Source organism: Narcine bancroftii, chromosome 1 (genome assembly GCF_036971445.1).
Source record: "Narcine bancroftii isolate sNarBan1 chromosome 1, sNarBan1.hap1, whole genome shotgun sequence".
NCBI classification, from domain to species: domain Eukaryota; kingdom Metazoa; phylum Chordata; class Chondrichthyes; order Torpediniformes; family Narcinidae; genus Narcine; species Narcine bancroftii.
In genome coordinates, this window is record NC_091469.1 from 252,245,095 (window position 1) to 252,264,650 (window position 19,556).

General features: G+C 43.8%; 1 protein-coding gene across 1 annotated transcript in view; it reads right to left on the reverse strand.

Annotated features, from left to right (window-relative positions):
• Window positions 1-3,549: 3,549 nt before the first annotated feature.
• Window positions 3,550-19,556, reverse strand: part of LOC138755409 (astacin-like metalloendopeptidase) — a 91,024-nt gene continuing 75,017 nt past the window's right edge. Inside the window, exons 9-15 of the mRNA XM_069921384.1 lie at window positions 13,253-13,364; window positions 11,995-12,254; window positions 11,760-11,887; window positions 9,222-9,241; window positions 7,652-7,975; window positions 5,103-5,209; window positions 3,550-3,707 (exon numbers count right to left, since the gene is read on the reverse strand). Of these exons, the coding sequence (XP_069777485.1) occupies window positions 3,550-3,707; window positions 5,103-5,209; window positions 7,652-7,975; window positions 9,222-9,241; window positions 11,760-11,887; window positions 11,995-12,254; window positions 13,253-13,364 (1,109 nt within the window). The remainder of the gene's footprint in view (window positions 3,708-5,102; window positions 5,210-7,651; window positions 7,976-9,221; window positions 9,242-11,759; window positions 11,888-11,994; window positions 12,255-13,252; window positions 13,365-19,556) is intronic.

Sequence of the window (19,556 nt, forward strand, 5' to 3'; positions counted from 1 at the left end):
TGTTGCAGGTCACATCACATACTATTTATTGTCATGTAATAAAACAGAAATGTAACATTACACAAAATTGTCTTTAGTCTACCTTATAGCAGATAAAGATTCACCATTAGGCCTTGCATTGTCTGGCACTCCTTTCAGTTGGAGAAAGAGAAGCAAGAGAGATCCCTTGGAGTCACTGAGTGTCTGTGGTTTTGCCACCAGTGCTCTCACAGCCACACAGGACACCAGTTCAATTCATTGGCATCCTGATCCCAGATCGAAACCTCTATCAAGATGAGGAAGCTTTCAGCACCAAGAGCCTTTGGGAGCCCTCCTTTCCTTCAGCATCCTCTCTAATCCCAATTTCGATACCTGGCACTCCTCCCTACCCTCTTCCCCAGCACTCCCCTTCTCCTCCATTTCCACTCCTTCCCCACTCTTTGTTCTCCTCCCATTCCCCTTCTTCCTGCCCAGGTGACTTGAGGCACAATAAGGAGCTGAAGCCCTGGACCCTTTCTGATGTGCTGGGGAGAACAGCCTGTTCAATTCTCCCATTTGCTGCTTTCCATGATGAACTATGTGCCTGAGAGACGGGTCAGCCCCCTGACTCACCTTATAACCTCAGGAAAGAGGGAGCGAGAGGAAAAACTGCCCATCCAGGATCTCACTTCAGCCTTTGGTGCTCCCCCTTTAACCATACAGTTTCACAGGAAGAATGCCATCTACTTCTTTTTCCTGGAAGTTGATGATGAAATTCACTATCATCTTTCAATACAGTCTTTGATCATATAAATTTAGACACATAGCACAGATGCAGGCCCTTCTGGCCTATGAACCCAAACACCCAAATTAACCGTATGTTTCGAGTAAATTGGTATTTGAAAATCAAAATCAATGCTGCAAGGAGCCTGAACATAAGACAAACAAAATAAGCAAGCTTACAAAATACAGGTCGAGGACCCCTTATCCGAAATGCTTGGGACCAGATGTTCAGGTTTTTTTTTCTGGTTTTCAGAACAATGGAACGAAGCAGCACAGTAGCATCAGAATAAAACCTCTCATCAGTGGTAAAACAGCAACAACAAACAACGGCAGGCTTTTTGAGTGACGACATGATGCCGCAAGTGGAAATTCCTATGAAATAATGTTTAGTATTTACCAAAAAAAGTTGATTTCTGTTTATGGAAGAAGACCACCTCCCCAAACACCTCTGGTCCCCGACACCTCCCCGCTGCTGCCAGTCCCTGACCACCTCCACTGTCGCCCTGGTCCCTGCCACCTCTCCACCACTGCTGCTGGTCCCGACACCTCCCCACTGTTGGCGCCAGTCCCTAACTATGATCCCTGCTCCTGCCCAAGGTCTCTGCCCCTGCTTGGGAGCCCAAGGTGATTTCTTTGATGCGGATGGCGCCGCACCCGACGTTGAGAATGGAGTCGCCGTAGCCAACTCCGCTGCAGCCGATACTGAAGACTTGGACCCAGCTCCGTTTGGTATCTTGCCGGCCAGAAGAAAAGATTTTGGTTGATTTTTTACTGTTATGGTAAATGAAACCGGTACAGCCCCAAATGGTCAAGAGTCCCACATGGTCAAGTCAAGTGTTCAATTATTTTCCCGCTTGTGACGTCATGTTGGCGCAAAAAAAAGTTTGGTTTTTAGATCGTTTCACTTTTCGGATAAGGGGTACTAAAGCAACCAAGCTCTTGGTGGAGGGAATCTTTGATCCACTCAGTGCAAGCTCAGCACATTTCTGCATATCAGTACAACAGATCATCAAGTCACAAAGGCATAATCTTAAGGGGTCATTCTCTTGCCTGAAGTCTCAGCAAGATCAATTATACTAAAGAGTCCAAGAAATTATTACTTTATGTGGAGTTGTATAGAGAATTAAGGATATTACTTTTCATGTTTAAACAAAATGTTAAATATCCCAAAACAGGTTTGTTTTTGGAAATAAATGAGATATTAATGAACAAGTCAAAACTACATACCCAATGAAAACTTCTATGGTTCTCCAAAAAAGACAGAAGTTTTGAAATGGTCTTATGGAATTTATTTAATTTAAAGAATCACAGTCAAAGGGGCAGACATTGTTCTGAGAATGTTGTACGGCTCCATTGGACCCATGACAAGCTTCTATCTATCTGTGCACTGCAAGCAAAACTTCTGCAGTTATTACCATAACGATTCAGATGAACCACTGACATTTAAAAAAGATTCTTTTTGAAGAGGAGAGAACATTAAAATCCTCTCTGATGATTGGTTTTATTACTGCCACATGAATATAGGAAACCTGTAACTTTTTCATAAAGAACAAATAATATTTGAACATTAATGAACATTCTAGAGCTGAGTTTTTATGTGTCCATTCATAAAATTGGATTTGCCATATTTCATTCTGAAAATCACCATCATCCTTATTTTTATGCTACTTATCAAAGCAGAACACAGATTTCTTGTTTTTGGACACACCATTTTGACTTTACATTAAATATTTATAAGATGGCATACCAATTTATAAGCAGAATTACTAAATAATTTTTATCATATACAATCAACAGGAAATCATTTTAAAACAATATCACTACAACAAATATGAGAAAATATTTTGGATTTCAGGAGATCAAGGTATGAAATATAAAAACAAAAGTCAGTTCTGGTTGCTGGGCAGTGATCACAAAGAACGTAATAATATGCAGTATACCAACATAATGGTTCCAATGAGCAGAACTTGCTCCTGTAAAAACAACAAAATTGTTTTGAATCCACCAAGAATGATCCCAACTAAATAAAAGCTTTTCTCCTAGGAATACAAGAAACAGAGGTCCATTTGGCCCACTGTTTCCTGCTCTGGCATTCAATAAGATCATAACTGATCTTTTACCTCAGTGCCACATTCTTCGACTAACCCCATATCCCTTTAACACCAAAAAAAATTGATTTTTTAAAAATTGAATTATATATTGAATTATTCTGTGACTGAGCATTAATGATTTACTAGGAAAATAAATTTCTTCTCATTTCGTATTTTGAGAATGTAACCCCATCAATTTATTTTAACTTCTCAAGTCCCTATGTCACATAATAGTTTGCTGCATGTCTTAAAACAGATAAGCCTGTTATTGCTAATCTACTTAGCTTGGTTTGGAGCAAGAGAGGTCATATAACCTGAGGAGAGGCGATAGATGGGAGTTACAGGGACACTATCACACTGAGGAGACAGTAGGAGGGTAGATGGGTGACAGTCAGGAGAAGGAAAGGAACAGGTAGGAAGTGCAGGGCACCACTGTGGCCATTCCCCTCAATAACAAGTATATAATTTTGGATACTGTTGGGGGGGGGGGGTGGGGAATATCTACTAAGGACAAGCTGCGGCGATCAAATCTCTAGCGTGGACCCTGGTCCTGTGGCCAAGAAAGGAAGGGAGAAGAAAAAGCGAGCTGAAGTGATAGGGGATCCCATAGTTAGGAGGACAGATAAGAGGTTCTATGCAAGATATCGAATATCCCGGGTGGTATGTTGTCTCCCTGGTGCCGGGGTCTGACATATCTCAAATCGAATTCACGGCATTCTCAGGAGGATGAGCAGCTAGATGTCATGGTCCTTGTAGGGACCAATGATGTGGCTAGGAAAGGTGAGGATGTTCTGCAGAGTAAGTTCATAGAGTTAGGCACCAGGTTGGTCAGGACCTCCAGGGTTGAGATCTCAGGATTGCTACCCATGCCATGAGCTAGTGAAGTTAGAAATAGGAGGATATTGCAGCTTAACATGTGGCTAAAGACATGGAGGGTTTCAGGTTTCTGGATCCTTGGGCTCTCTTCCAAGGAAGGTGGGACCTGTTCCAATGGGATGGTTTGCATCTGAACTGGAGGGTTTCTAATACTCTTGTGGGAAGGATTTCTTGTGCTGCTCCAGTGGGTTTAAACTAGGTTTGCAAGAGGATGGGACTCAGGGTGCCAGAGCAGATAGAGGAGTGGAGGAGGGAAAAGATGATGTGAAAATTACATGCAATGTTGGAAGTCAATGGGTTGTACATGGTGAAACTTTTCTAAACTGTAAGAAAGGCAGATGATCTTAGATGATCATGGATTTGCACATGAAATTATGACATTGTGGCCATTCATGAAACTTGGCTGCAGGAGGAGCAGGAGTGGCAGCTCAATGCTCCAGGCTTCTGTTGCTTTAGATGTGCTAGAACAGAGGGTGGGTGGGGAATGAAAGTGGGAGGAATGGCATTGGTCATCATGGAAAATATCACAGCTGTCCTCAAGCATGACAGTCGAGAGGGCTTATCTACTGAGAGGACATGGGTTTAGGGTGAAAGGTTTAGGGGAACATCTTCATTCAGAAAGTGGTGGGAGTTTGGAATGAGTTGCCATCTGACGTGGTAAATGCAGGTTCTCTCTTAAGTTTTAAGAATAAATTGGACAGATACATGGATGGGAGTGATCTGGAATGGGTGCAGGTCAGTGGGACTAGAGGAATGATGTTTCAGCACAGACTAGAAGGGCCAAATGGCCTGTTTTTTGTGCTGTAGTTTTCTATGGTTCTATATGGGTTGAGTTGAGGAACAGGAAAGGTATGACCACACTCATGGGGTTGTATTATAGACCGCCTAATATTCAATGAGAATTGGAGGAGCAAATCTGTTGAGTTATACCAGACAGTTGCAGGAAACATGAGGTTGTGATAGTAGGGGATTTAAATTTTCCACATACTGACTGGGACTCCCATACTGTAAAATGGCTAGATGTAACCCCATCAATTTATTTCGTCAAATATGTTCAGGAAAGTTTTCTAAATCAATATGCTGTATAGAGGTACCAACTAGTGTGAATGCAATACTGGATCTCCTTTTAGGGAAGGAGACAAGACAGGTGATAGAAGTATGTGAAGGGGAACATTTTGGGTCCAGTGATCATAATGCCATTAGTTTCACGTTAATTATGGAGAAGGCTAAGACTAGGCCTTGGGTTGAGATTCTTAAGTTGGAGAAAGGTTCATTTTATTGAAATTGAGAAAGGATCTAGAATATGTGGATTGGGATGTTGTTTTTTGGCAAGAATGTGCGAGGTTAGTGGAGGACCTTCAAAAGTAATATTTTAAGAGTATAGAGTTTGTATACTCCTGTCAGGATTAAAGGCAAGGTTAGCAGGCATAGGGATATTAAGGGTCTGGTTCAGAAGAAGAGAGGTGTACAGCAGGTACAGGTAATACAGAACAAATGAGGAACTTGAGGAGTATAAAAATACAAGAAAAACCTCAAGAAAGAAATCAGGAGGGCAAAAAAAGACACGGGGTTGCTTTGGCAGACAATGTGAAGGAAAATCCTGAGGTTTCTACAGGTATATATGGAGCAAAAGGATATTAAGGGACAAGATCAGAGTGGTCAGCTTTGTATGAAGCCAAAAGAGATGGGGAAGATCTCAAATAGATTTTTTTTTCATCAGTATTCACTCAGGAAGCAGGCACAGAGTCTAGGGAAGTAAGGAAAACAAGCAGTGAGATCATAGAACCTATGCAGATTAAAGAGGAAGTTCTTGCTGTTTTAAACCATATAAGGGTAGCTAAATCCCCAGAGCCTGACAAGATATTCCCTAGGACCGAAGGGAGACTAATGTAGAAATTGCAGGGACTCTGTCAGAAGTATTTAAAATATCCTTAGCCAAGGGTGTTGAGGGTAGCTCATGTCGTTCCATTGTTTAAAAAAGGGTCCAAAAGTAACCCTGAAAATTATAGACTGGTGAGCCTGATGTTAGTAATAGGTAAGTTAATGGAAGGTGTTCTAAGAGGTTGGATATACAATTATTTGGATAGCCAGAAACTGATTAGGGATAGTGAACATGGCTTTGTGCATGGTAGGCCGTGTTTAACCGATCTTTTAGAGTTTTTCGAGGAGGTTACCAGGAAAATTGATGAAAGAAATGGATGTTGTCTATATGGACTTCAGTAATGCCTTTGACAAGGTCCCACATGGAGGTTAGTAAGGAAGGTTCAGATGTTAGTTATTCATGAAGTAGTGAACTGGATTAGATAATGAGTGGACAGGAAAAGCCAAAGAGCAGTGGTGGAAGATTACTTCTCAGACTGGAGGCCTGTAACTAGTGGTAGGTCTCAGGGGTTATTGCTGGAATCATTGTTGTTTGTCATCTCTCTAAATGATCTGGATGATAATGTGAAAAATTGCAGATGACACTAAACTTGGAGGCATTGTGGAGAACGAATAAAGGGTTTCAAAACTTGCAGAGGGATATGGATTAACTGGAAAAATGGCAGATGGAATTTAATGCAGACAAGTGTGAGGTGTTGCATTTTGGAAGGACAAACCAATAAAGGATGTACAAGATGAATGGCAGGGCACTGAGGAGTGTGGAAGAACAAAGAGATGTGGGAATGCAAATATATATTTCCCTGAAAGTGGCATCGTAGGTGGATAGGGTTGTAAAGAGAGCTTTTGGCATATTGACCTTCATAAATCAAAGTGTGCAGTACAGGAGCTGGGATGTTATGGTAAAGTTGTATAAGACATTGGTGAGGCCAAATTTGGAGGATTGTGTGCAGTTTTGGTCATGTAACTACAGGAATGATATCAATAAGATAGAAAAAGTGCAGAGAAGCTTTACTAGATTGTTGCCCAGACTTCAGGAACTGAGTTACAGAGAAAGGTTAAACAGATTAGGACTTTATTCCCTGGAACGTAGAAGAATGAAGGTGGATTTGATATTTAAAATTATAAGGGGATAAACAGAGTAAATGTAGACTTTTTCCACTGAGGTTGGGTAAGATAAAAACCAGAGAACGGGTTAAGAGTGAAAGGGCAAAAGTTTAGGGGGAACGTGAGGGGGAACTTCTTCACACAGAGAGTGGTGAGAGCGTGGAACGAGCTACCAGCTGAGGTGGTGAATGCAGGCTCAATTTTAATATTTAAGAAGAATTTATACAGGCACACAGATGTGAAAGGTATGGAGGGTTATGATCTGGGTGCATGTCAGTGGGACTAGGCAAATAAAAAATGGTTCAGCAGACTAGAAGGGCTGAAGGGGCCTGTTTCTGTGCTGTAATGTTCTATGGTTTGCTCACTTAAGTCTTTCAGATCTTATTTAATTACAGCATGTGAAATATCCACTGAAGCTCTGTAGTACCAATTTATAACATGACGCTTATAACATGAATTATCATCCATCAGGTTTCCAGTCTCGAAAGCAGAACGTTCTCAAGGGGGTTGTAAATAGTTAGAGGCCCATCATGACACAAGTTGGAAGAGAGATAAGGTCCTGTGGAGTGAATTTTGGAAGTTATCAGGACACTGAGGGTAATAATCTATGGATTAGTTCTCGAGCCACTACTAGTGAGATTAGAAATAGAAAGATAGGCCAGATAAGTGCGTGGCTGAAGAGGTGGTGTGACAGCGATTCAGAACTTGGACCATTGGCATCCCTTTTGGGAAAGAGGACCTGTACAAGAAATATAGGTTACATCTGACCTGGAGGGGGTCCAAAATTCTTGCAGGGTGATTTACTAGTGGTTTTAAGGAAGGTTTAACTGGATTGGCAGGGGACTGGGATTCAGAGCAGAACCGAGGAAGATGAGCAGTTGGGAGCTTTTATGTATTGTACTGTAATCACAGCATCTACAGACTTTCTTATAATCTACAGAAATTATAAGTCTGTTTACTTTAAGTTGAATAGAATAAACAAAATTATAAGGAGAATGGAATTTTGTTGGTGAGTTTTAGGGTCAAAGGTGGAGAATAATTTCTTTTGCTGTATTTTCTTACTTCGTCTTATAAATGGTGGAATGACACATTTATAATCGACTCTCAGTCCAGGCTGCATTTGTGCTCCAGGATGATAGAATTCTAGCAAGAGGGCAGTGCCCTCAATTATCGACACTGGTGCTGGTCCACAAAATTTTCCTTGACTAACTGGAGGTGCTTGAGAAACATCATAAATTTTCAGGTAGGCATTTGTACAATTGTCAGATATTAGGAAGTTATATGTTAAATAAGTCAAATCTATCATAGGTAATCCAAAAATTGCAGTAATGGGATGTGGTTGTAAATCAATATTCAAAACAGTAGATATAATGGAAAAAATTTCCTTCCAATAATTCTGTAAAGAGGGACAGGACCAAAACATATGTGTAAGGGAAGCTATTTCCAATTGACATTTATCACATATAGGATCGATATGAGAATAAAAGCGATGGAGTTTATCTTTAGACATATGAGCTCTATGAACAACTTTAAACTGTATTAGTGAATGTTTTGCACATAGAGAAGAAGAGTTTACCAGTCGCAGAATTTTATTCCAATTTTCATTAGAAATATGAAGGTTGAGTTCTCTTTCCCAATCATTTTTAAACTTTTCAAAAGTCCCAGAATTTATTTTTGTAATTATATTATATAATTTAGATATAACACCTTTTGGAGGGAATTTTGAATATAATATATCCTCTAAAACAGTCGTAGTCTCCCGATTGGGAAAAGAGGGTAAAGTCGAAACTAAGAAACTTCTAATCTGCAAATATCGAAAGAAATGAGATCGAGGTAAATCATATTTCATGGATAATTGTTCAAATGACATGAAAGAGTTATCCAAGAATAAATCCGAAAAGCATGTTATACCTTTAACTTCCCAGATCCTGCGGATCGTATGATTGCTTTTCTTACACTAATGGCTAGAAGATCTATACTATTAAATTGGAAAGAGGTAAATCCTCCCACTGTTTTCCAATGGTTTATCCAAACCATACTATGTTTAAATTTAGAGAAAATTAGAAACTCTGTCTATGATTCCCCTTCTAAGTTTGAGTTAACCTGGCGACCATTTATTCAATATTTTCATTTGTGGTGAGTTGATCTGGCTCTGTTTTCTTTCTATGATTATGTATGATAATTGGGCTGTAAGATGAGATTGGAGTGATCGGCGTGGTTTAGCTATATCTGTAGGTTTTTTTTAAAGTTTTTTTTAAATTCAGATTTGTTTTTTCTTATTTTTTGGGGTTTTTTTTTTCTCTTTTTTTCATATATTGTTATTAATTATATCTTTTTTTTAAGAGATAGTTCACACCCTAAACTGATCAAAATTTTTTTTTTATGATATATTTTTATTCTGTAATATTATTGGTAAATATCTCTGTATTAATTCATTACTTACTATGTATTTTTTTATATCTCTTTGAACTGTATGTGTTTATAAATTATAATAATAATAAAAAGATTGAAAAAGAAAAGAAGTTATATGTTGTAATTTCAAAAATTATCTGTTGAGGAACAGGAATAGAAGTACTTATTTCAATGAATTTCAAAACATACTGTATATGTAAAATTCTTTGGCAACAATTTAAAGGTATAGTTAGCTAAGTGCCATATATTTTTGCATATAAGTCAACCATCTTTTTCAGCTTCATTTAAAAGGTTTTATTAAATATTGGGCATATAAGTCAACCCCCAATTTTTGGGCTTCCCAGGCCTCCCAGCAACAACTCGGACAGGAGCAGGGACCTCAGACTACCATGCAGGAGCATCAATCTCATTCTCCTGGCAGGAGCAGGAACCTTGGCTGACCAGGCAGGAGGAATGGCAACCTCATTCTTCTGAGGAGCGGCGACATTGTTCTCCCAGTGGAAGCAGGAACCTTGGCCTACTGAGCAGGAGTGGCGACAGCCTACCGAGCAGGAGCGATGCCTAAGGCTCCCGGGTAGGAGTGGTAACTTTGGGCTCTACAATTGTAGAATGTCTGGGTGGGTTATGGCAGCTCCTGTGGTGGGGAGATGTTGGGAAGCAGTGGCGCTGGTGGTGGGGAGGTGCTTCCAGGGTCAACATATATGCTGAATCGGCATCCAGCAGTTTTCTGAGCTGAATTTAAGGTCTCAAAAGTATATTTGGTGTATGTCAACCCCCATTTTTTGAGATATTTTTGAGGGTTTCAAGACTCAACTTGTATGCTGAAATATACGGTAGGTGTCCTTTAGCATTTCCACAATGTTTTCCCTCTTTTGTAAGTCTTTTCCATTCGATATTTCAATAAGGAGAAAAAATACTAGATCATCACTATTCTTATCTGCTGGTATGCTGAGGCACAAAGCAAAGTCCAAGATGGTCAGCTTGTCCAATTTTAACCATATAGAAGACCCTTTACCACATAAAGTTAGATAATTACCATTAAATATGATAAAATGATTTTTCATTGAATGGAATATGAAAATTAATACCTTGGGATGCATTGGAATTTGAATTTAGATACATCATGGTAGCAGGCCCTTCTGGCCCATGCTCCTATGCCGCTCAAATACCCCAATTAACCTACGACCCCAGTTGATTTTGAAGGCTGGGAGGAAATGGGAGCATCCGGAGGAAACCAATGCAGACATGGGAAGAATGTACAAATTCCTTATGGACAACACTAGATTCGAACCAGGGTCACTGGCACTGTAATAGCATTGTGCTAACCGCAACAAAAATTGTGCCACCCATCTCAATGTCTCAAAGACATTGTTGAGACATCATGTTAAGGATATAAAGATGGAACAATAAAAGGAGTTGATGTTAAAAGTTCAGCCACAATTTTATCGAGAGTTGGCTTCATTCTTGTTATTTTCCTTTATGGTCTAGGATTTCAAATCTTGTTTTCATGGAAGGTGCTTTTTTTCTTAAAAAAAGGGAACATGCTTTGAAAATTAAGTATGAATAAGTGTAAAAAGGTCTGATGTGTTGCAAGATACCTTCATACCACTTAAGGAGCTGGCAATAATTATTACCACAAGTGAAAACCAAACCTTCTACCCCAAAATTACTATTGTCAAATCTTCCACCATGAATATCTTGACCTGCAGTTCACCACTGTCAAACTCATCTGGACCAGCCACATAAATAACATGGCTACAACTGCAAATTTGAGCTGAATATCCTGTGCTGAGTAATCCACTTCCTAATATCCCAATTTAATACTGTAAATCCTCCATTTACTTAGCAACTCAGAAGTGCGATTGAATACTGACCGTCTGAGTGAAGCTCCAATCAAAAAGCTTGAAACCCTTCAGGACAAAGCAGTCAACTTGACTGGCACCCATCTACCACCCTAAACGGTCACTGCCTCCATTGTTAGTGCACTATGGCTACAGTAAACGCCAGATAGAAATTGTATTCCACTTCAAACTCCAACAATCCTGCTAGCCTAAGAATCAATCTTGAAATTTCAATGCAGTCATTTTATCATTCGACATCTGTCCCTGAGGCAGATGACCAGATCTGCACAGGATATTCCAGATGCTGTATCACTAGGGCTCTTCCATGTGTGTTATATTGCTTTGTTTACTAAAATTCTTTACCACTATACTTCTCATTTGGTGACTACCACAAGAATTTGTCATCATTTTTCAGGAAATGGCACACCAGCAATCACATGGTGGCAGATTAAAGTGATTTATAGAAAGCTTTATCCTGCTTTTGACTCTAGCTACACACTATGTCACATAATTATCAATCCAGAAACGCAGTAATTCAAATGAAGTTCGGCATGCAAAATGGTGACATATTCAATTGATAGTATTATTTATCAGTGAGCATTCTAATAATGACCATTCTAATGTTGCTATTTGAAACAGTGGAACTTCCAGTTCCATAGAGCAATTCTTTTTTCAGTTTTCTACTCCTAAAATATAAAAGTTATCAGCACAAAATAAATCTCAATGATTTTCTGTACATAGCAATATCAGTAATACATATATACTCTAAACTGCAACTTAACACACTTACGTTCTGATATTATTACACTCATACCTTGTGACCTTTACGTGCTTGGACTAACCAAAAACAGTTTGACCTTTCATTTGGATTTATGGAACCTTTGTGCTCAAGTCGCCCAATGATTTTGAATGGTGAAACAAACAACATTTTCCCACAGTCAACTGCAAAATAAATAAAGAAAATAAAGCATCATGCTAAAAGCATGCAATTTTCAACTTTGTGGAAACAAATCAAGCGTAGCAGACAGATTATTATAACAAGTCGTTACCGAATCGATACTTAGCACTGAATCCCTCAGAGTGTTTGTAATGGCCTGAGAAAAATGCAATTAATAACTGATGATGGGAAGAAATCACTGCTGGAGCTGTTTTGCCACAAACTGGTCCTTTAAGGATGGGTGAACGAATAGTAGAACCATCATAAATTTTTAGATTATCTCGATAGCAGCCTAAAAATGGCTGGATATGAAAGAAATCAAATTCCAAGACAATCTGCAAAAGACAAAATTTAATATTTAAACCCTGAACTCTGTATAGGAAATCACAACAGGAAATAATGATCAGTACATCATTGCAATAAAAGTCTATCTCTTGCATAGCCTCCCTTACAGGCACATTGGTATTTAAAATGCACTTCAAGCAATGCTGTGGCTATCTGGAAAATGTCCTTTAAAGGTTGGAAGCTGTCAATTAGTGCAGCTATACAGTACTGAGCTGGTCATGATTGGGGCCTCCATACTCATAATATATTCACCAAGGTCAAGACTAATGAAAAATCTGGGCTGCCCTGGTGAGTGGGCTCTGAATGATATGTTCCAAAACATTCAGAAATATTCAATATTGCAAAATAATCACAAGTTAATTTTCAAAACTTTAAAAGCAAAAGCAATCAGAGATCAAAAATAGAAAGGAGTACTTTTTACATTTGTCTTTTTATTCTATTAAACATTTACCCAAGACTTGTGGAGTTATTCCCATCTATTCGAAAAAGATCAGACATGCCTCCTACTGCCCAACTCTTGATATTTCAGCAAATTCAGTTGATAGGTTTAGTGTGTTGCTCAAGTTCTGGCTTCCACATCAATTTTCATCAGATCAGCTTTAGAATGCAGTAATTAGCCAAAAATGAACTGCTCACAGCAACTTCAGGATTTCCTTATTCACGTGCATGTGCAGAAAACCCATTAATGTTCACAGTAAAGTGAGGTAATACCAGCACTTCCCTGCAAAATCTTGGCCATTATATCTGTGTTCTTTGGTTGCTTCATTAATGATCCAAATTTAGAAACTGTTGGTTGAAGTAACAAAATTTGCTGATCACACTAAAATAATACAGGGAATTGAAGACTAATAGTCTGTACAAGGACAAGTAGGCTGGAAAGATCGGTAGCTGAATTACCATCAGTTTAATTTGTAAAAATAATTTGATTTTTCTGTGATCAAGTAATACTTCAGGGATTAAAAGAAAACCCATTCATTGAAAATATTTGATTTTTTTTGTTTATGTATCCAATGCAGTTACTACACCTTATGTTGCCTGGGTGCCCTGATTTGCAGTTGGTGTAATCAGGATACAAGCCTGGATAGTTTGGAGAGGTGAAACTTCCATAATTTTCACTGAGTAGATATCCATATACATCTGAAAAATCAAGTCAATCCACATAATGTTACAAACAGAAAAATGTTTATATGTGTACAAAATAAGAAGGTACTATAGCATGGATGCTACAGCGAAGTGAGGAAAGGAGACACACGTGCAAGGAGTCGAAGTGGAACACTGATTTATTGCACTGGCAGCTCTGCTTATATTCTCTTTTTGGTGGCTGTTGGGAATGATGTCACTGCAGCACTCTGGTGGTGCACCACTGACCTATTGCAGAGGGCTACCTCTGTACCTGCAGAAGAGCATGGGGACAAGACAACATCTGGCCGGCTGTCAATCAGCTGACCGGAATAGACCAAGCCCCACCCGGTAGGGTGTCGATCACCCTCTGGGATATAAGCCTGAGTTTACAGCAACTCTCCTCACAGCTGGCTCTGTGAAAGTTTACTTCGAATTAAGCCTGACCACAATTTATTCGACATAAATTCTTAAAGTTGCTTTGGAAAAGCTCCTGAGCGCCAGGAGCCTCAAAATCGACCCACACCACCCGGAAGCACAAACACGCTTCAAGATCTGGAAGCACACGGTCAAAGAGATCATCAAGGCACACGCCGATGATATCCTGGACTCCGATTGAAAGAGGCTCATCTTACTCCGATCAAAGCTGGGTCCCCGAGCCTTCCAGGCACTCAAAGACTGCACTGGGTACTCGGAAGCGATGAACACCCTCAAGACCATGCACAAACCTCCCATGAATGTGGTCTTTGCAAGGTACCTCCTGAGTATCTGACCCAACTACCCAAGGAGGCGGCTGAGTCTTACCAGGAAGCCCTGCGTGAGTTGGCCCGATCTTGTCTGGCTGAACCTGGGGTAAATGAAAGGGAGGTTGGGAGGCTGATCAGAGATGCCTACGTCTAAGGGTTATGTGCGAGGGCCATCAGGCAGAAGCTGCTGGAGGACAATATCTACTACCTGGCCAAAACAGTGGAGGTCATCCAAACCCTGGAGGCAGCAGCCCTGCATACCAAAGCCTTTGACTCCAGGCTTTCTCAGGCCTCCATGTGGTCAGCACATTTGGGTGCTGTGGCCCTAGATCAGGCTGGGGAAGAAAACACCACTGCTGCGGGCACTCAGCACCCATTAAGTACTGTTGGTTCTGGTGTGGATCTGATCGTCGATTGCATCAAATCTGCCTGGCCCAAAAACCAGTACTGTTCGAGATGTGGCAAGAAAGGCCACTTCACCAAAGTATGCCTCTGAAAGCCAGCCGGCAGCTCAGTGGCCCTCTACGACCTACTCCCCCACCTCACAGTCCCCGCCACGCGCGATTGCTGGGTGACGCCATTGCTTCCACAGCCATTTCCAGCCTCCCAATCCCGGAGGCCCAACTTTCAGCATCACCGGCAATGATCGCGTTGTGTGTGCCATGCGCCCGTCCACTTCTCGCAGCTTCTTGAAGACGACAACATCACTTTCGGTCTACAGAATGATGTCACTTCTGCCAGCCGTGATGACCTTGCTCTCCCTGACAGCCAGCGGTGTGATGTCACTTCACCCAGCACAACGAGTGTAGCCGGGAAGAAGGCCAGCCATGCCTCACCCTCCCAAGCAGTGTCACCATCTTGGGCTGGACAGGCACGGGAGCACCCATCACCAAGGTCATCCCAGGCCTCCAACGATGACATGGTCAACACGGGCGCTGACCAGGCCACCCTACTGACACATCCCACGCCTCCGTACGCTGCTAACCACCGCACCCCACGACTACGGAGAGCACCACCGGTCGACACTCACCTCTCCCGATGCCGGCAGAGGACACCGACGACCACAACTTTCCTCCACCATTGGAGAACGACGACTCAGACCCCAAGATGGTCCTAACAGACACCACGCTGACCAGGAATGTTCTTCATGACCTCGGGCATTCCATGATGGACTTAAAAATCAATGGGCAGGTAACAAAGTGCCCTTGTTTTTGGGGGGCCCCTACCTCCACTCACGCTCCACAGTGTTCCTTCCAACCAGCCAACCTGTGGCCTCTCCACACTCTGCATCACCCTGCCCGCATTATTTTCACACCTCATGCCAGACTGCAAGCCTATAGCTGATAGACGTACGTGCTATTGCGTCGCAGACAGAGACTTCATCAGGGTGGAGGTGTGGTGGCTTCTGGCGGAAGGTGTCATAGAGCCCAGCAACAGCCCTTGGAGAGCCCAACTCCTAGTGGTCCAAGATGGAGGCAAGCCAAGGATGGTCATGGACTACAGCCAGACCATCAACCGGTACACCCAGCTCGATGCCTACCCCTGACCGAGGATAGCCGACATGGTCAACGAGATAGCCTGCTACCGGGTCTTCTCCGCAATTAACCTGAAGTCAGTTTATCACCAACTCCCCATCCACCTGCGGGACAAGCTCTATACTGCCTTTGAGGCAGACGGGTGTCTGCACCAGTTCCGCCGAGTTCCATTTGGGGGTCACAAATGGGTAATACTGGGGTCCCGTCTTTCAGCGGGAGAGGGATCGTTATGGTAGACTGGCACAAAGAGAACTGCGTGTTCAGCACCACCCGCCTTGTCATTCTGGGGTACATCATGGCACATGGTGTCATCAGCCCAGATCCAGAAAGGATGAGCCCGTTAATGGAGCTGCCCCTCCCCTCCATGTTCAAAGCCCTCCGCAGGTGCCTTGGCTTATTCTCTTACTACTCACAGCAGACAAGGTCCGCTCATTGGCCCAGGCCACAACTTTCCTGCTCCCACCTGAGGCGCAGGCAGCCTTCATGCACATCAGGCTGGACGTCGCAGATGCCACGATGCATGTCATGGATGAGGACTCCCCTTTCCAGGTGGAGAGTGATGCCTCCGATGTATCTCTCGGCGCTATCCTCAACCAAGGGAGGGGGGGGCCCAGTTGTCTTCTTCTCCAGGACCCTCCATGGCTCCGAGCTAGGGCACTCCGCCATTGAAAAGGAGGCCCAGGTGATCATGGAAGCGGTCTGCCACTGGCGCCACTACCTTGCTGGAAGGAGGTTCACCCTCCTCACCAACCAGCGGGCAGTGGCATTCATGTTCCACACCACCCACAGGGTCAAGATCAAGAAAGACAAGATCTTGCGCTGGAGAGTTGAGCTGGCAGCATACAGCTACGACATCCAGTATTGTCTGGGGTAGTTTAATGACTCCCCTGACTCCCTCTCCCAGACCTATGCATCGCTCCATGAAGACCAGCTGCAGGCACTGCACAAGTCCCTCTGCCACCTGGGCATCTCCTGCTTATACCATTTTATCAAGTCCCGGAAACTCCCGTACACCGTCAGGGACGTCAGGACCATGACCATGGTGTGCCGGGTCTGTGCGGAATCCAAACCTCGCTTTTTCCGCCCACCCCAGACTCATGTCATGAAGGTCACTTGGCCCTTCGAGCGCCTCAGCATGGACTTCAAGGGGCCCCTGCCTTCCACAAATTGGAATGTCTATTTCCTCGCGGTCATAGACGAGTACTCCCACTTCCCTTTTGCTATCCCTTGCCCAGACACCTCCACGGCCACCATTATCAGGGCCCTGACACAGATCTTCACCATGTTTGGCTACCCCGCATTTATCCACAGCGACCGGGGGTGTCTAGCTTCATGAATGAGGAACTACGCCAGTACCTGACATCCACAGCGACCGGGGGTCTAGCTTCATGAATGAGGAACTACACCAATACTTGACAGGTACTGTCGCACGGCTAGTTACAACCCAGGAGGTAATGGGCAAGTGGAACGTGAAAACGGGGTGATCTGGAAGGCAGTTCTCCTGGCCCTAGGGGTGATCTGTAGAATACTGGCAGGACGCTCTTCCGGAGGCGCTCCATGCCATTCGGTCACTCCTGGGCATGGCTACCAAGACCGCTCACGAACACCTATTTTCGTTCCCCAGGAGATTGGCGATGGAATTGTCCCTCCCAGCATGGCTCTCGTTCCCGGGACCGGTGCTCCTGCATAGATACGTGCAGGCATACGTGAACCACAACTACACCTACATTAGGTTCAGCAGCATCAGGGAGGACACTATCTCAACCAGGAACCTGGCACCAGCAGGAGAACCCACCACAGCGCAGCATCATCCACCCCAGGACCACGCCGGCCTGACATACACCCTAGACCCTGGACCGCTATGGGGCACTCAAGACCTCCTTGGGCACCAAGGACTTACTACAACCATGGGGGATGAACCCGCCCCCCCCGCCCATCCGATGTGACACACATGCCTTAACCGTGGCCCCTCCGGCCACTCCTCTGTGCTGCACCACGCCAGCCACTCTGGGCCCCACCCCCAGTCCCTGCAAACCCTCACTGACCAGTGACAAGGAGCCAGTCCTGCAATGGACCATATTGGTCTCAATCTGTAAATACTGTATATATGTTTTGGGGCTCTTTACTGCAACCTCCCCCACCCCCTCCCCCAGGACAATTTTAAAGAAGGGGGTGAATGTGGTGGTACACCACTGGCCTACTGCAGGGGGCAACCTCTGTACCTGCAGAAGAGCATGGGGACAAGACAACCTGGTCGGCTGTCAATCAGCCAACCTGAATAGACTGAGCCCCATCCGGGATATAAGCCCCATCTGGGATATAAGCCTGCGCCGGCCCCTTCGAAGACATTCTCAGAGTTTACAGCAGCTCTCCTCGCAGCTGGCTCTGTGGAAGTTTATGTTGAATAAAGCCTGTTGTACAGTCTTTTGGTTTTATGTGTTTGCTTCTGATCAACAGAGCACCACAAGCGCAAATCTCTGATTGGGAGGATTTCCCGCCATTGGTTGCTGTTTCCCCCCCATGCGGGTGGTTACCTGGGACTAAGGACATTGGCCCCCATGGGGTTTGCATTGTCGCTGTGTTCATCAGCCATTTTGTGTAGCGGGTCACATCCTGGTTAGCAGGGCATTACATGACCCCCATCCCCCCCACCCCAGAACCGGTGATCGGAGGGTAGTTCGTCCCTTTCAGTGGCCTTCCTCTGCAACGTGGGGACTGCAAGGAGACTGGTTGGCTAATGTCCAGGTGTGCTGGTTTGAGGCAGTCGATAATGAAAGTTTCTACCTTACTGCCAATATCCATCACACATGCCGACCCAGTGTGTCTGATTACTTGATACAGTGTGCGCCCCTCTGAATGAAAACATGCTCACAGGTTGTTTAGTCTTTGGGGACGTAGGTTTTTGCCTGGCTGTGCAGTGTAGGTTGCGGAGGTGCTAGAGTTCCCTCAGCTTATTCAATGAGGCCTTGGGTGTCCTCCAGTTCCTTGGCGGCAGCCAAGAACTCCCCCAATTGTGCGCCGTAAAAAAAAAATACCACCTCGGCTGCGTATGCGTTGAAGTTCTCTTTCGGCATGCTACAAATCCCCAGGAGGAAGCAGAGTAACTTGCTTGCCCAGTTCAGTCCTATCAAGGCCGCCTTTAGGTGCCTCATGAACTGCTCCACCAACCTGATGCCTGAGAGAGTTAAGCTGTGGTATGATGGAGCTGGGTTTTCAGCAACTTGGCCAGCACCGCCCAGAATCCCAAAATGAACTGTGTACCTCTATCAGAGGTCATATGCTCTGGGACTCCGAACCTCAACATCCAGGTGTTAATCAGTGCCCTGGCACAGGTCTTGGTGGTTGTATGGGCCAGCGGGATCACCTCCGACCATCTCATGGACAGATCATAGTGAGGAGATATTTTTCCCCACAGGAGATCAACAGCGACCCTACAATGTCAATATGGACGTGACTGAACTGAATGTTGGGGGAGAGGGGCACCTTGACGTGCATCTGCACTTTGGATGTCTGGCAGAACGTGCTGGTCGGCCTACTGACTGACCTGTTTCCAGAGGCCATGCCAGCTGAACCTACTGGCCATCATTTTAACAGAAGTCCTGATGGCTGGGTGTGCCTTCTGTGCCTTGGCTAGAGTGGAATAGTCTATTCCCTGGGTCATGGCCTGGACGGACTCGATTGCGGGATGGGACAGTGTGTTGGCCACCATATTGGTCTTACCCAGGATGTGTTGGATGTCTGTTGTGAATTCAGACAGGAATGAGGTGTCACTGCAGCCTGGTCGTCCATGGGTCAGACACTTTGTGGAAGGCAAAGATCAATGGTTTATGATCCGTGATGACCTTGAATTGTCTGCATTCCAGAAAATACCAGGAAGTGCCTGGCTGCCAGGTACAAAGTCAATAGCTCCCAGTCAAAGGCTGTATTTG